Source organism: Equus przewalskii, chromosome 2, assembly GCF_037783145.1.
Source record: "Equus przewalskii isolate Varuska chromosome 2, EquPr2, whole genome shotgun sequence".
NCBI classification, from domain to species: domain Eukaryota; kingdom Metazoa; phylum Chordata; class Mammalia; order Perissodactyla; family Equidae; genus Equus; species Equus przewalskii.
The window spans coordinates 112,897,728-112,911,145 of record NC_091832.1 but is presented as its reverse complement, the minus strand read 5'-3'; the positions used below and the strand labels follow the sequence as shown (position 1 = coordinate 112,911,145).

Below are 13,418 nucleotides of genomic sequence, written 5' to 3'. Positions count from 1 at the left end.
AGGATGCCCTAATCTGAGTGGAATTAGGAATTTGATGCCAGAAAGCAGCTACATTGAATTCTTGCAGGTTGGGGGCGGGTTGGGGTAGGACAGTGGAGGATAGGGAAAGAGGATATTCAAGCAGACTTTTGAGTTTTAAATAATCTTTTTGGCCTCTTGCTCAAGGGATCCATGAAGTATAGCTTATATTATATATCAGATCCTGCATTTAACTAGTCCCTTCACTTTTTAATAAATTAGAATAGACTTAGTCTTCCCAACTGTTAACAAAACTCATGTATTTTTTTCTGAAAATCATTTAGGCTTATATCCAAACTAGATAGTGCCTGTGTCTTGGTAAACCAATTCTTAGAATTGATCTTAGAATTTTTTTCTCCCAGAAATAAACAAAGGGGATCCTAACATTTGACTCTTACAAACACTCTTATGTGAAGATATACCAATTAAACAAGAGGTGGAAATGGTGGAACAAAAGTAAAAATAAGTACTACAAGGCCTATGTTATACTGTCTGAGCTTCTTGATCTTCTTGCTATGTTCAGACACCAGCTTTCTCCCCGCACTTTCTGCCATTGCTCACCAACATGAACATTTACTATTGCCAAGCGATTCCACTTAGTGTTCTCTAAATAAGTATCGCATAGCACTCTTTCATTCACGCTATTTTTACTGCTCTCCATGACCCCTTACAGACCAGCCTCTTGCCTGAAATACCATCATCTCTGCCCATTAAAACTGCATCCAAACAAATGACCAGCTCCAATTCCTTCTTCAATGATTCCTTCTCCAGCTTCACTGGAATTTCCTAGGGCTACCACAACAAATTACCACAACCTTGGTGGCTTAAATTTATTCTCTCACGGTCCTGGAGGTTAGAAGTGGGTCCATGCTAACCTCTATTGGCTCTGGGCAAGAATCCTTTCTTGCCTCTTCCAGCTCCTAGTGGCTGTCAGCAATCCTTGGTGTTCCTTGGGTTGTAGATACATCACTCCAACCTCTGCCTTCACATGGCATTCTCCTCTGTGTCCTTCTCTGTCTCTTAGAAAAACATGATAATTGGATTTATTTAGTATTTTTCTTATCTCAATCCTTACCTTAATTATATCCTTACCTTTATTATTGGAGTCCCTATCTCCAAATAAGGTCACATCGTGAGTGGACATGAAATTTGGGGGGACACTACTCAACCCAGTATATCATCTAAAGTGATCTCTCCCCCCTCTGAACCTTTTTGGTTTTTCAAGTTGACCAACACCCTGCATTTTGTGTTTGACTATATTGTTATGTATCTATAGGATGCTATTGTTGTTGTATCTTGCTTTCTGAGGGAACACTTTGAAGAAGAGAATGTACACAAGGGCAGGGAGAACCACTTTAACAAACTTAATTTTAAAAAATTTACTCATGTTTTCATTAGCGGTATTAGATTTATGAAATATTTCAGTGGAGTAAAATTATATTTATTTCTTTTTAATATATACATTTTTTCAAAAAATATTTTTTGCGTAAATGAAATTTAGCTCGTGTTTCGTTGGTGTGTCAACACTTTGACCATTTTATATTAATAAAAATAATAGCTAGCAGTTAGGAATTCCAGCACTCTGTTACACATTCTCTATGTTATTTAATTCGTGTAATCAGTGCAAGGTCAATTATTAGTATCATCCCCATTTTTCAGTTGTGGAAACTGAGGCTCAGGAAGATTAACTGGCAAGTAAGTAGCAGAATTAGAATTTGAACCCAAGTCTATCCAATTCTAAAGGCTCAACTTGTAATTGCTATTCTCTGTAGCCTAATTCAGCCAAAACTAAATAAAAATCTAATGATGTCCCTGAAGGAACTATAAAATTAATTTTAATCGTGAGACCCTATAACTGTGAAATATTAAATGCATTGATTTTGAGACAAAAATCTAATGGTGGGTAAATTGCGTCTCTGTTTCCTGAATGGTCTTTTGTTCATTCTGCCTTTAGCTTTAAGTAATTTAGAGCACTAATAATCTTTTGATATATATCTAGGCTCTTAGCATCATATGTACAGGGAAGCAATGAAATGTTTAAGACGTATCCCTCTCAGGCTGTATCTTTGTAAATAAATTAGTGTTGATTGAGAGGAATTATTGTAAGCAAATGAGATTAAAATACATGATATTTACCTTCCTTATAGAAATGAAGCACATTCCTTCGGGCTTCTCCTTATAGAGGTTATCAGGCTTACAGTGTGTGGTTAACGCTCCTAACAAGTCATCAAAAACAGTTTCTCTCAGCTGTGTTATTCCTCCGTTCCAGCATGCTAATGGTATATAGGGCATGCCTGTGAATAAGATATTATTTATTGAATTACCTGAAATCTGTTATTTTGAAAGTGAGCTATTCCAGTTCTAGGGCAGAGAACGTCCCCTTACCATTTGGACTTCCAGATGTGAGCTACAGCATTCGTCATCTCTGCCTGCCACTGCTTAGTTACCTAATTCACTTTTTTCGATGTACTTCACCTTTGGGGAGCCATCTAGTTTCCAAGAAAACATTCTTTTTATGTTCTGTAATGTTTAAAAATTAAGTTCCAGTTTGTTTATTAAAATGTCACAATCTGCTCACTTTGTTCCAGTGTTCTTGCCCTAATGTGCATATTTTGTTAATCTTATAAATCGTATTACTCCATTTAACATTCCTCCTATTTGTTTTAGAGTGGTAGACATTTCTTAGAATATTGCCAATTACATGAAGAGACTGTTGATGCTTGACATTAGGTACAAAGTTGTTGACACTACATATAGAAGCAAGTAGTCTGCCTGTCATACTAATTAAGTTAAATAATATAAGCTATAAACCAGCTATCATGGTAAAGAAATGAGTGAAGAAAATTGACTGATATTGAAAGAATTACAATTCAGGTAATTATTTCTTCTTGATAAGCAATAGGAAAATTAGTCAAACATTGTTTCTCCTAAGTTTTAGCACTTTTTAATTGCGTGTGTTGTGTTTTCTAGCGTGCAGTGTTTCAGTGACGTCAGTGTTATGATGCTGATGTTTTTCACCATCAGTCATTTTGTAGCAGATAATACAGCCAACAAACAACTCTTTCTCCATCTTCCTCTGATTGTTTCAAGGTGATGACACAATGACGGGTGACGGGGGAGAATACCTTCGGCCTGAGGATCTGAAGGAACTGGGTGACGACTCTCTCCCCAGCAGTCAGTTCCTGGATGGCATGAACTACCTGCGGTACAGCTTAGAGGGAGGACGCTCTGACAGGTATTCACACAAAACTGACGTTTGTTACCAGCCGGAAGTGGGTGCAACGCATTTTTATGATGATGATAAAAAAAGTAGCCATATTTATTAACACTTCATAAGTACCTCACTACTCTCAGCACTTGGCATGTTACCTTACTGCATCTCTAACAACTTTAAGTGCCCATTTTAAAGAACGGGAAACTGAGGCCTAGAGAGATTAAATAACGATAAAAATCAAACAACTAGGAAGAAGCAGAGCCATGATAAATAAAGAGCTCTCTACTTTTAAATATGACGTTTTTAATCATTTGCCACATTGTTCTCTAAGCAAATAAAAAGGACAGTTTTGCCTTATGGGCGGTCTTATAAAGTGGCAATTATAGACACTTCCAATCCCTTTGGGGTTTTTGTTAGTGCCATAATGTATGTGAATAAAAGGATGCTGTGAAGAGGGATTAAAAAGAAAAATTCAGAAGGAAGCTATGTTGGAACTGACTTTTTCATGAAAAAGAATCAAAACTGAATCGCACAAGAGCCTGGACATAAAGGCAATCTGAGAAAAATCTGCAGGAGCCCAGGTTTTATCGACAACTCTGGGGAGGTTTCTATAATATTCTGAAACGAAACATCCATGTTATTTTTTGGTTATTACTAACTAGCAGGACTGGCGTTATTTTTTTGAGGCAAGCTGAATAAGAACATTCCATGGTACCTCATGAAAAGTATGACTGCTAATTTAGGTTAAGCATGTAGTTGTCCATATAGTGTCACGTCTTTCACTAATCAATAATCTCAAATTTAGAGTTTTAGTCTTGGCTCTATTCTGAGCTGTATCCAGCTTATTTGGAGTCTAAGAAATAAACACTTTAAAGAGTAGTCAATTCAGGGCCGGCTCAGTGGCGTAATGGTTAAGTGCACACATCCACTCTGGCAGCCCACTTTTTGCTTGTTCCTCAAGCAAACAGAGGAAGATTGTCAACAGATGTTAGTTCAGGGCCAATAACCCCCCTGCCCCCCCCCCCAAAAAGAGTAGTCAATTCTAAATGGGTAATTAGCAAAAACCAGCTTTTCTTGGTATTTTTCATTGAGCACCAGTGCCCCCTCGCCTACCTTGTTTTTCTTTTAAACAATTGAATATGCATGTAATAAGTACCTTTTTAGGCTGGCTTTGTGGTAGATGCTGGAGTTACAAATATGACTAAGACATGATTGCTAAATTTTTAGTCTATCGAGGTGGGAGAGACACAAGGCTGGTGGTACCCACAGAGTACAGCTAGAACCCTGAGGCTCAGGCTCCTGGAGAAGTTGAGCCCAAACTGAGATGGAATGATGAGTAACGATGGTGAGGGAAGACGGAGAGGGCGTTTGAAGCCTTAATAAGATCACGAGCAGAGGTTCATGGTGTGTGTGAGAAAGAGACTAGTGAGTGCTGCTGGAGGGTAACTATGACTGCTGTGGGATCATATTTGCATTTTGGATGGATCCCTCTGACAGTGAGTTAGAGGAAGAACTTGAGAGGAGAGTTGTCAAAGGGCTGATCCTGGCAGTTGCCACCGTCTGAGAAATTATTGCGCTAATATTAGCTGAAGTTGTTAGGAGAAGACTCGAACTACAGCCTTGGTGGTAGCAGTCATGGGACAACTTGAGAAATGAAAAAATCGAGAGCATATCTGCAAGGTAAAACTGGCCAGATTTGGCACTGGATTTCATAGGGTGAGTGAAGGAGAGGAAGAAGATTGGCTGGGCTCCTGGGCTTCAATGACTTAGATGGAGGGTGGTTCTTGGGATCAGGGTACGGAAGGAAGAGCCGCTCAGGTGGGTGAAAGAAGGGGGTGAGTTTTGACACACTGATAGATTTGGACCTCACAGTCTGAGATTCTTAAAAGACTTCAAATTTCACTAAAATGAAATATTTGTGGCTTTGTATGAATTCATAATAATGTATGAATAATCATATTACTGTCAGCCGAAAAGCCTTTATTTCCAGCGTGGTCTCTCTTAAGAATAAGTGCTTGATTTGGTCCTTTTTCCTTCTTTGAAAGTACTTAGGTTGAGAAAGAATTTAGAATAATACTTTCTATAAAGCAGGGTTCTATGGTCTGATGATTGTACTTGAACCGAATACTTATCAGCATGTCAGCACGGGGGGTATGAAACTAAGAAGACATGGTTGGTTCTCCAGGTCCACACTTGCGTTTCTAGAACACTAGATATATTCGTGATCTCCATGATAGAATTATAGGCAGTCTTTCATTTTCATGGTTTTTTTGTTTATTTATTTTGCTTAGACATTTCAATATGTTACCTATTTTCGGTAACCATTTTTCCTTCTCATTATTTCTTTATTTGGTATGCTTTCAATAGTACCATGCCCAGGTAGGTATTATATAGTATGAAACCATGACCTTCCTGGATGCAGCCACATTTCTCTGCTCACTGCTCAATGTGTGTGTGTGTGTGTATGTGTGTGAGTTGGCAGGGAGTGCTCATATTCTAGAATTATGGATTTATTCTCAAATTAGGATTTTTATGTATTAAATTAAATAGCTTTTGAGCTAAAAGGGTGCATATATTACTAAAATGAAAGTCTGTGACATGCCCCAGGCATGACTTTGTCTTAATGGTCACAGTTTCACCTTGTTGTTGATAAAACATTAGCAAGCTTCCCCATGAGGAACCTAATTAGCTGATGTATAGTTGGGAATGATAGAGAAATGATTCTGATGCCTAACATGTACATGGATGCAGAAGGAAAAAAGTAGGGGCAATATAGGATACATTGAATAAAAACACAACCAAGTTCTGATGAGTTGGATTTTGTGTCCATTTTATTTTGTTATTGCTTACAAATTAAAAATGCTATCCAAATTCTATGTAAAACACTAAATAACAGCGAACCACAGATGCTTCTCCATGTATCAAAGTCAATACATTGAAAATTTTGGATATTTACTTGTCCAGTAGGGTTTGAAAACTCCATTAATTGAATGTCTATTAAATATTACAGGTTACTAAGATAGTAATTATTATGCTTTCCAGTGAAATTACAGACTTTGATAGTAACTCCTATGTGTCCATAAAGCAGTTGTACCATAGTGAAAAAAGTATAAATTTAAGACCATAATGAAACTTTTGGCACATCCCTTAGCTGAAATTTGTAAGTAAAAATTTACACTTCTATGGACAGTGTTATTGTAAATTTATTGAATTAAATGACTTCTGAATTAATTTGAAAAATGGCAACTCCATTGTAAAGTACTTAAATGTGTTTGTGATATTTTATATCAGGATGGACATTTCTGATGCAAGGACTTGAATTATTGCACACCTTTATGCCGTTCACTATTCCTTCAGAGAGAATAATTTGCTGCTGGGATATTCTACCTTTATTTCATTTAAGTAGAGTGTATGACATCATAGAAAAAAGAGCAATTAGAAATTATAAGCATTGATGAAATAACCAATTTGCCTTTTAGCAGTCAGTAAACAGTGAGCTAGAATAAAATCATAGAGGACAGAGGTATTTAGACACATGGTTCCAACTTACTCATTCTCCTTGTCTCTCCAACTTTTCCTACTCTCTGTCTCCATATCCTAATATGTTTCTTTCTCTCCCCTAATCTGCTTTTTGTGGTTGTAAGTCACTTTGTCTCTTTCTTTCCTTCTTCTTCCTCTGTATTTCTTTTCTGTTGGTGCTTTAGGAAAGATAAAAAAATAACACCGAAGCCCTTCTGCCCTCTTGGTTCAAAACCAATTAAGAGATAGACCCAGGGAAAAGGGAGATGGAGATCAAAAATCCACCTTTATTACTCAGGCATTGATTGCAAAATGTGGCTTTATATTTGCAGCCAAATGAGCTCCTTCAAGTCTAATTCCTAGAATAGACAGACATCCACTCACCTGTGGTATCTCCCTGAGAGTGGAAATTGAGACTCGGCTGCCTTCTTTCAAAGTTTAGACATTTACAATGGTGGCAACCACATCACTAGGTCTTATTTAAAGAACCATTATTTACCATTCGGTTTGTTCCCATCCAAGCTAAATTTCCATTTCCCTTTGAAACCTGTGTGCCTGCTATCCCAGTGCTACATTTAAAGGTCTACCTGGTGACAGAGTCCCCACTTGCTTTTATGAGCAGGCATTTCTAGTCTTGTATCCCAATGCCTCTTGCTCCTTTTGTACTGTTCATTCTTATAGATCTAGCACCTTTAAATGTGTGATGTTATAATCTGGATCTTTGAATTCTAAAGCCATGGATAGAGATTATGTAATTAACAAATCTCAGCCCAGTAGAACTTGATGGGGCAAGATGGTTGAGCCCATAGATGGACATATCATTTCCAGAGGTTGACCCTTCTACTATTTTCCCTCCCGTGGACCAATTCAAAACAAAATCAAGGAGAATAGAATTTAAGAGCTGGCAATCTAGTGCTGCCTGGTACAAAACACACACAAGTGAATCTTAACTCTCTTTGTGGTTTAAAGCAGGAAAAAAATAGTTCAGTCCCTCAGTTGAGGCAAGCTTTTGCTAAGATTAAAAACCCTTTTCCCCAATAATTTAATCCATTTCTAATCCTCAAATTCAAGGTCAGGCCGAGGTTAGTCACAGCAGCCCACAGCCTGTTTATGAAGTGTACCATCAAAACCCAGCTGTGCAACTGTAAAATCAGCCATAATACAGGCTGGCTCCAACGGCCAGGATTAACATGCCTGTGGACGGGTTTACTAAGGGATCCAGGATGCTCCTGACTTGGCCCTGTCAGGAGCCTCTATCATCTCCAAAAGCCTGTATAACATGAAATAGCGAATTCCCAAATTATATGTAGATTTCATTTCAACACCCAGATTTATATAGTGTAAACACATAGGATCAGAGAGTCATCTCCGTTGATTCATGTCACTTACCCTCTAATAGTCAGGGTCTAGTTTTTAGGCATAAAACCTACAACAGAATAGGAGGGAGAAAGCGCTAAATTACTATGAATTATCTACCAAGTGATGTTTCCTCAAAGATCATTGAAGTTGGCTATATTGACACCTCATAAAGATGACAGTATATGGTTTACAAAATTAGGTATATTTGAAAGATGAAAATAGTTCCTGCTAATAAATACACTAACTTGACATTTAGTCCATAATTCTACAATGCTTCACTAGCCAAATACTGACTAGCTAAAGTAAATCAAACTTTGCCTCTATAAATGTTGTGAAAGCTTGCAGAGTTCTTTATTTTCCCCTATGGGCTTTGGGCTAATATTTTGAATACAGATCTTTAATTCTTGGACTAACGTGTACAAAATATAGTTTATTTAAGATATCAACCTATTTGTCATTTGATTGTACAAATTGATTAGGAAGGAATGAAATTTCATCTTTGTAAATGTCACATTTACCCATCTGAGTATATAATTTAGAACTTTGAAATCAGATTTATCAAAAATGTAAAACATTGATTGTCAAGGCCTAAATCCCATTTTTAAGCCAAACCTTGTTTTTGGTTAGTGTGCACTGGCAGTTTATTTTTGTGCTGGCAGATGTGTCTGTGTTCTTGGTTGGTGCTTAGAAACAGCTTCTTGTGCTCTTGCATCTCATTGCCAGCACCTTTTGGTGCTTCACTCACCACGTACAGGACATGCAAAGGGAACAGTGCTGTCCTTTGAAATAGCATTGTTGGAGACACCAGAGACAAACAAGAGGAACTCCACTTCCGCAGGAAGCATGCATCTGGCCACAGTTCATTTCACTCTGTAGCTTCCAGGGGAAGGCACCAACATCCAGTCATTCACACTTGGGGAGGAGGAGAAAGAAGCATGGAGAGAATGGAAAATGAGTGAAAGTGAAACCTGTGCTTTCATTTTGTTCTCTCTGAAGACTATTTTCCCCCTAATATTTTTCTTAGTTTCAGGGGGATTAACGTTTAACTCAGATTTAAGCAATCTATCCTGGAATTATTTCCAGTGTGAATTTCTTATACTGGCAGTAAGTAAACCACAGTTGCTGGTTTCAGACATTTCTGGGAAGAAAATGAATCAGATTAGGAGTATCAAATTTTAACTTCTGGATTCCCTTGTGTCCTTGCCATTGAGTGGTAGGAACCAGTCAAAAGGTGTGTTAGTTTAGTTGTTGGACAGAGAGGTAGGACGACACAGAGACCTGTGTTTTCTTCTCCCACGGTTGTGATTTATGTTCCCCTGGAAGTTGCACTGTTAGCTAATAGCACGCTTTTTTCACTCTCCTGCTCTGCTCTTCATTTCATCCGCCCAACCCTACCTGCTGTTGGTATATGACCATGGCCTCCTGCCAACCTACCAGCCTTCGATCCTTCAGTTCCGACAGGTCTCACACCCTGAGCCATGCCTCCTACCTGAGGGACAGTGCTATGATTGACGACACGGTTGTGATCCCCAGTCACCAGGTATGTGACTTTTTACCTTCGCGTTTCTGCTTTCTGGAGAGATTTTTAATCTTACCTGATGCTGGAAATGTCCAGAGAAAGATTTTTACACTAAAAAAAAAAGATTATCATAATTCTGTTGACAAACTATGATAAGAGATTTGAGGGTTTTCGTACAACTTGAAAACTGTTCAGTAGATTTTAAAATGAGCAAAGTTTTTCTAAAGTAACACACTGCTTCTTTCTTCAGTTATTCTGAATTCTTCTGTGGATGTTATATATAAAAATCTGTTTCTTTATAACGTCCCTAATAAAGAAAAAAGCGAAGTAGGATGCCTTCAAGGTGTAAGATGAGTGGTACAAGTTAAAAAACATCTTAATGTTTACAATTGTTATTGATGTAAAATTTATTATGAAATATTTTAATTTTAGGACTGATTTTATCTGTTTTGGCTGATTGGATATAGGGAAATAGATGAACCCCTGCTCTCCTCAAAGGCAATGACACAAACGTGATCTTATATCAATAACATAATTGAAATAGGGATGTATTATAAGAGATTCCTTTTTAATGCATTGGTCTTATATTTTTAAATGAAAGTTTTTCCAGGTAATAACACCTTCCTGTGGTACCACTTTTTGCAGTTCATTATATTTTGCTTCAATGGAAGGAAAGTCTTGTTATTAAATTCAGTGTTCTTTGTGTTTAGGTGTCAGCGCTAGCCAAGGAGGCAGAAAGGAATTCTTATCGTCTCAGCTGGGGCACTGAGAACTTAGACAACGTGGCTCTTTCTTCCAGCCCTATTCATTCAGGGTGAGTAAATCAATATTATGTATCCAGATCAAGAGGTAAAAAGAGATGAGAGTGAAAATAACAGCCTTGTCCAGTAGCTTTAGCTGATGGCTCGCTTACAGGGGAAGTGACCTTTGTTTAAACTTGTAAATAACATTGCTTTATCCAACGTGGACTCTATCTCCAAAAACAAACCAGCAAAAAGGGTTGAATTGAGCATAGAAAAACTGATGATTGTTTTAAAATTCCTAGTAGAATTCCGTCGAACAGCTTGCTAACTAACCAGAATATATCCATGACCTCCTTACTGTTCACATTTTGTCTTTAAGACATCTTAAAAAGAGGTGCAGGATCATTTGCTTTCTAGAAAGTTCTATTTACTAAGATTAACTGACTAGTTTAATAAATGCCTTTCCTCACATGGTAATGCAATTAAAATAATGTTTTCAGGAGTTTGAGTCACACAGTTAGGGAGAAGAGTTCATATGCCATTTGAAGTAGGGATATGCTGCAAAGGCAAATTTGAATGCAACAAGTCAGGTTCTCAATCATCTTTAAAAGCCATCCAGGTAATATATATGCCACTGCTACGTAGGGCATGCTGCCTGTTTGTCTTAACTCAGTAAAAAGTGGAACTTTGAGTAAATAATTTTAAACATACTTAAAGATGTTCTTAAGGTATAAGAATTTAATTATGTGGAATATAAATTCCTTAAAGAGTTTCAAATTGTAACACTCTTGAAAATTGGCTTTTCCCTTACATTTTAGTTTCAAGTTATATAGTAATTTCATAATTATGTGTAAACCTTAAAATACTTTTTCATTTAATCACTTTTAAAGCCCTACCCATATTTTATCTAACTAAATGTGATACTTTGGTTTAAATTATTATCCCAAACTCTTTATCCATAATCCTCAGAACTATTTTGAGGAGTGGATCCTTTCTTGTTTTTATTATTCTAAAATATTCTCCTTTCAGGAAAGCATTCTAAGATAGTATAGTTAAAAATTTTGGACCTCAGGGCCGGCCCCGTGGCGGAGTGTTTAAGTTTGCGTGCTCCACTTTGGTGGCCCGGGGTTTCATCGGTTCGGATCCTGGGCACGGACATGGCACCACTCATCAGGCCACGTTGAGGTGGCGTCCCACATGCCACAACTAGAAGGACCCACAATTAAAATATACAACTATGTACTGGGGAGATTGGGGGAGAAAAAGCAGAAAAGCAGAAAGAAAAGAAAAAGATTGGCAACAGTTGTTAGCTCAGGTGCCAATCTTTAAAAAAAAAAATTTCTTTGGACCTCTTAGTCTAATCTTTCACTAAAGTCTCATAGGATATAAAATGTTATATAGATATTGAAAATAATCATAATGCTCTTTTCCTTGTTATATAAGTGAAAGTTAATTCTTGATACAAGAGTTATTGAAGGGAATAGAAACCAAATTAAACCTCATCCAACTTTACTTTGATATTTTTAAGTATAAAATGAGATAAATAAAATCTGACAACTATCAATTATTCAAAAAACATACCATTTCAATCTGCTACTAAATTTCTCAATGATGAGAAGAAGGAAAAGAGGCTTGGACTAGAGTGTTGAAGGATGATAGATCAGAATCTGGAAACCATAATAAAGTCTATGAAGTCTGTATCCAGCCTACAAAGTGACAAGATTATTTTAAGCAAAATGTGATCAACTATTAATAGCTGAATTTATAAAAGAGTCAAAGTGTTGTGGTAATACTTCAGTTTTCAAAATAATTTGTTTTAAAGAAGGAATTTCTTAAAAAAGTCTTTTAACTACTGAAGGTCAGTAAAATGCAGTCACTAAGTACATCCATATACATACCAATTGTATAAAACTAGATACATATATAAGTACTTATAGTTATTTGCTTATGATGAACCATGACGAACCAAGAGCATCCAGTGGCTAAAGATTAATTGCTTATTAAGATAAGGATCTTTAAAATCTTGGTCTCTAATAAGCCAATTTTTCTGTGAACTTCAAACATGATCACTGACTCTAAATAATTCTCAACTCTGGCTGTATAGTAGAATCTCCTGGGAGCTTTAAAAAATACTGATGCCCAGGTCTCAACTCACATCAATTACATCAGAGTCTCTGTTGTTGGGGCCTTGGCGTTGGTATTTTCCGCAAGTGTCAATAATCCAAATATATGAATTTGATATACACTGTTAGAAAGAAAGATCTTTGCCTAATAAAACTTTGATTATTAGAGAGACCTGGGTAATTAACGTATACCTAGTTCTCTCAAACATTTTTTCTCTCTTCCATTCACTTGGGTATTCATTTTTCACATATTGTTGAATTCTACAAAGTACCAATCCTTGTGCCAGGCACTAAGGAAAATAGATAAGTAAGACCTACCCTTACCTTTAAGAAATGCATCTATATGTTGTTATTTGAAGTTGAAAGACAATCTTTAGAAGAAAGATAACATGATGGTTAAGAGCGTGCTTTGGAGTCTGACCAATCAGAATTCCAGTTCTGGCCCTGACACACAATATAGGACACTGGGCAAGTTATGTAAAATCTCTGAGTTTCAGTTTACTTATCTGTAGGACGAATGTTATATTATGGATCCCATATGAGAGCTTGCGGGATAAAATGCTTATATAAGTAGCATTTTGCTTAGAAAGAATAAGTACTCAATAAATCATAGCCATTACGTTTATAATTTATTTATAATTTATACAATCCTCATACATCTTCCAGATCTTTCATAAATTCCAAATCAGTTCAGCAAAATGTATTCTGAATCCTCAAATACCAGTACCAATGTGGTACAATTCATAATGGCAGTGTTTGATTTATTGTTATCTTTATCAGATAGTCTATCATCTAGTAATGTCTCTACTATAGTATTGAACAAACAGTGCAACAGATGACTCTAATAAGATGGGTAATTACCATTGAAAACTCAATGGTTCTGAGTGTATTTGAAAGCCACCGTGATATTAATGTATATGAAT

The 13,418-nt window shown here is 36.8% G+C and overlaps 1 protein-coding gene across 50 annotated transcripts in view; it reads left to right on the top strand.

The window, feature by feature from the left end:
- Nucleotides 1-13,418, top strand: part of ANK2 (ankyrin 2) — a 619,163-nt gene that overhangs the window by 548,364 nt on the left and 57,381 nt on the right. For all 50 annotated transcript variants that reach the window (XM_070609318.1, XM_070609330.1, XM_070609316.1 and 47 more), the window contains 3 exons: nt 3,109-3,253; nt 9,548-9,650; nt 10,340-10,443. In XM_070609318.1, the coding sequence (XP_070465419.1) occupies nt 3,109-3,253; nt 9,548-9,650; nt 10,340-10,443 (352 nt within the window). The remainder of the gene's footprint in view (nt 1-3,108; nt 3,254-9,547; nt 9,651-10,339; nt 10,444-13,418) is intronic.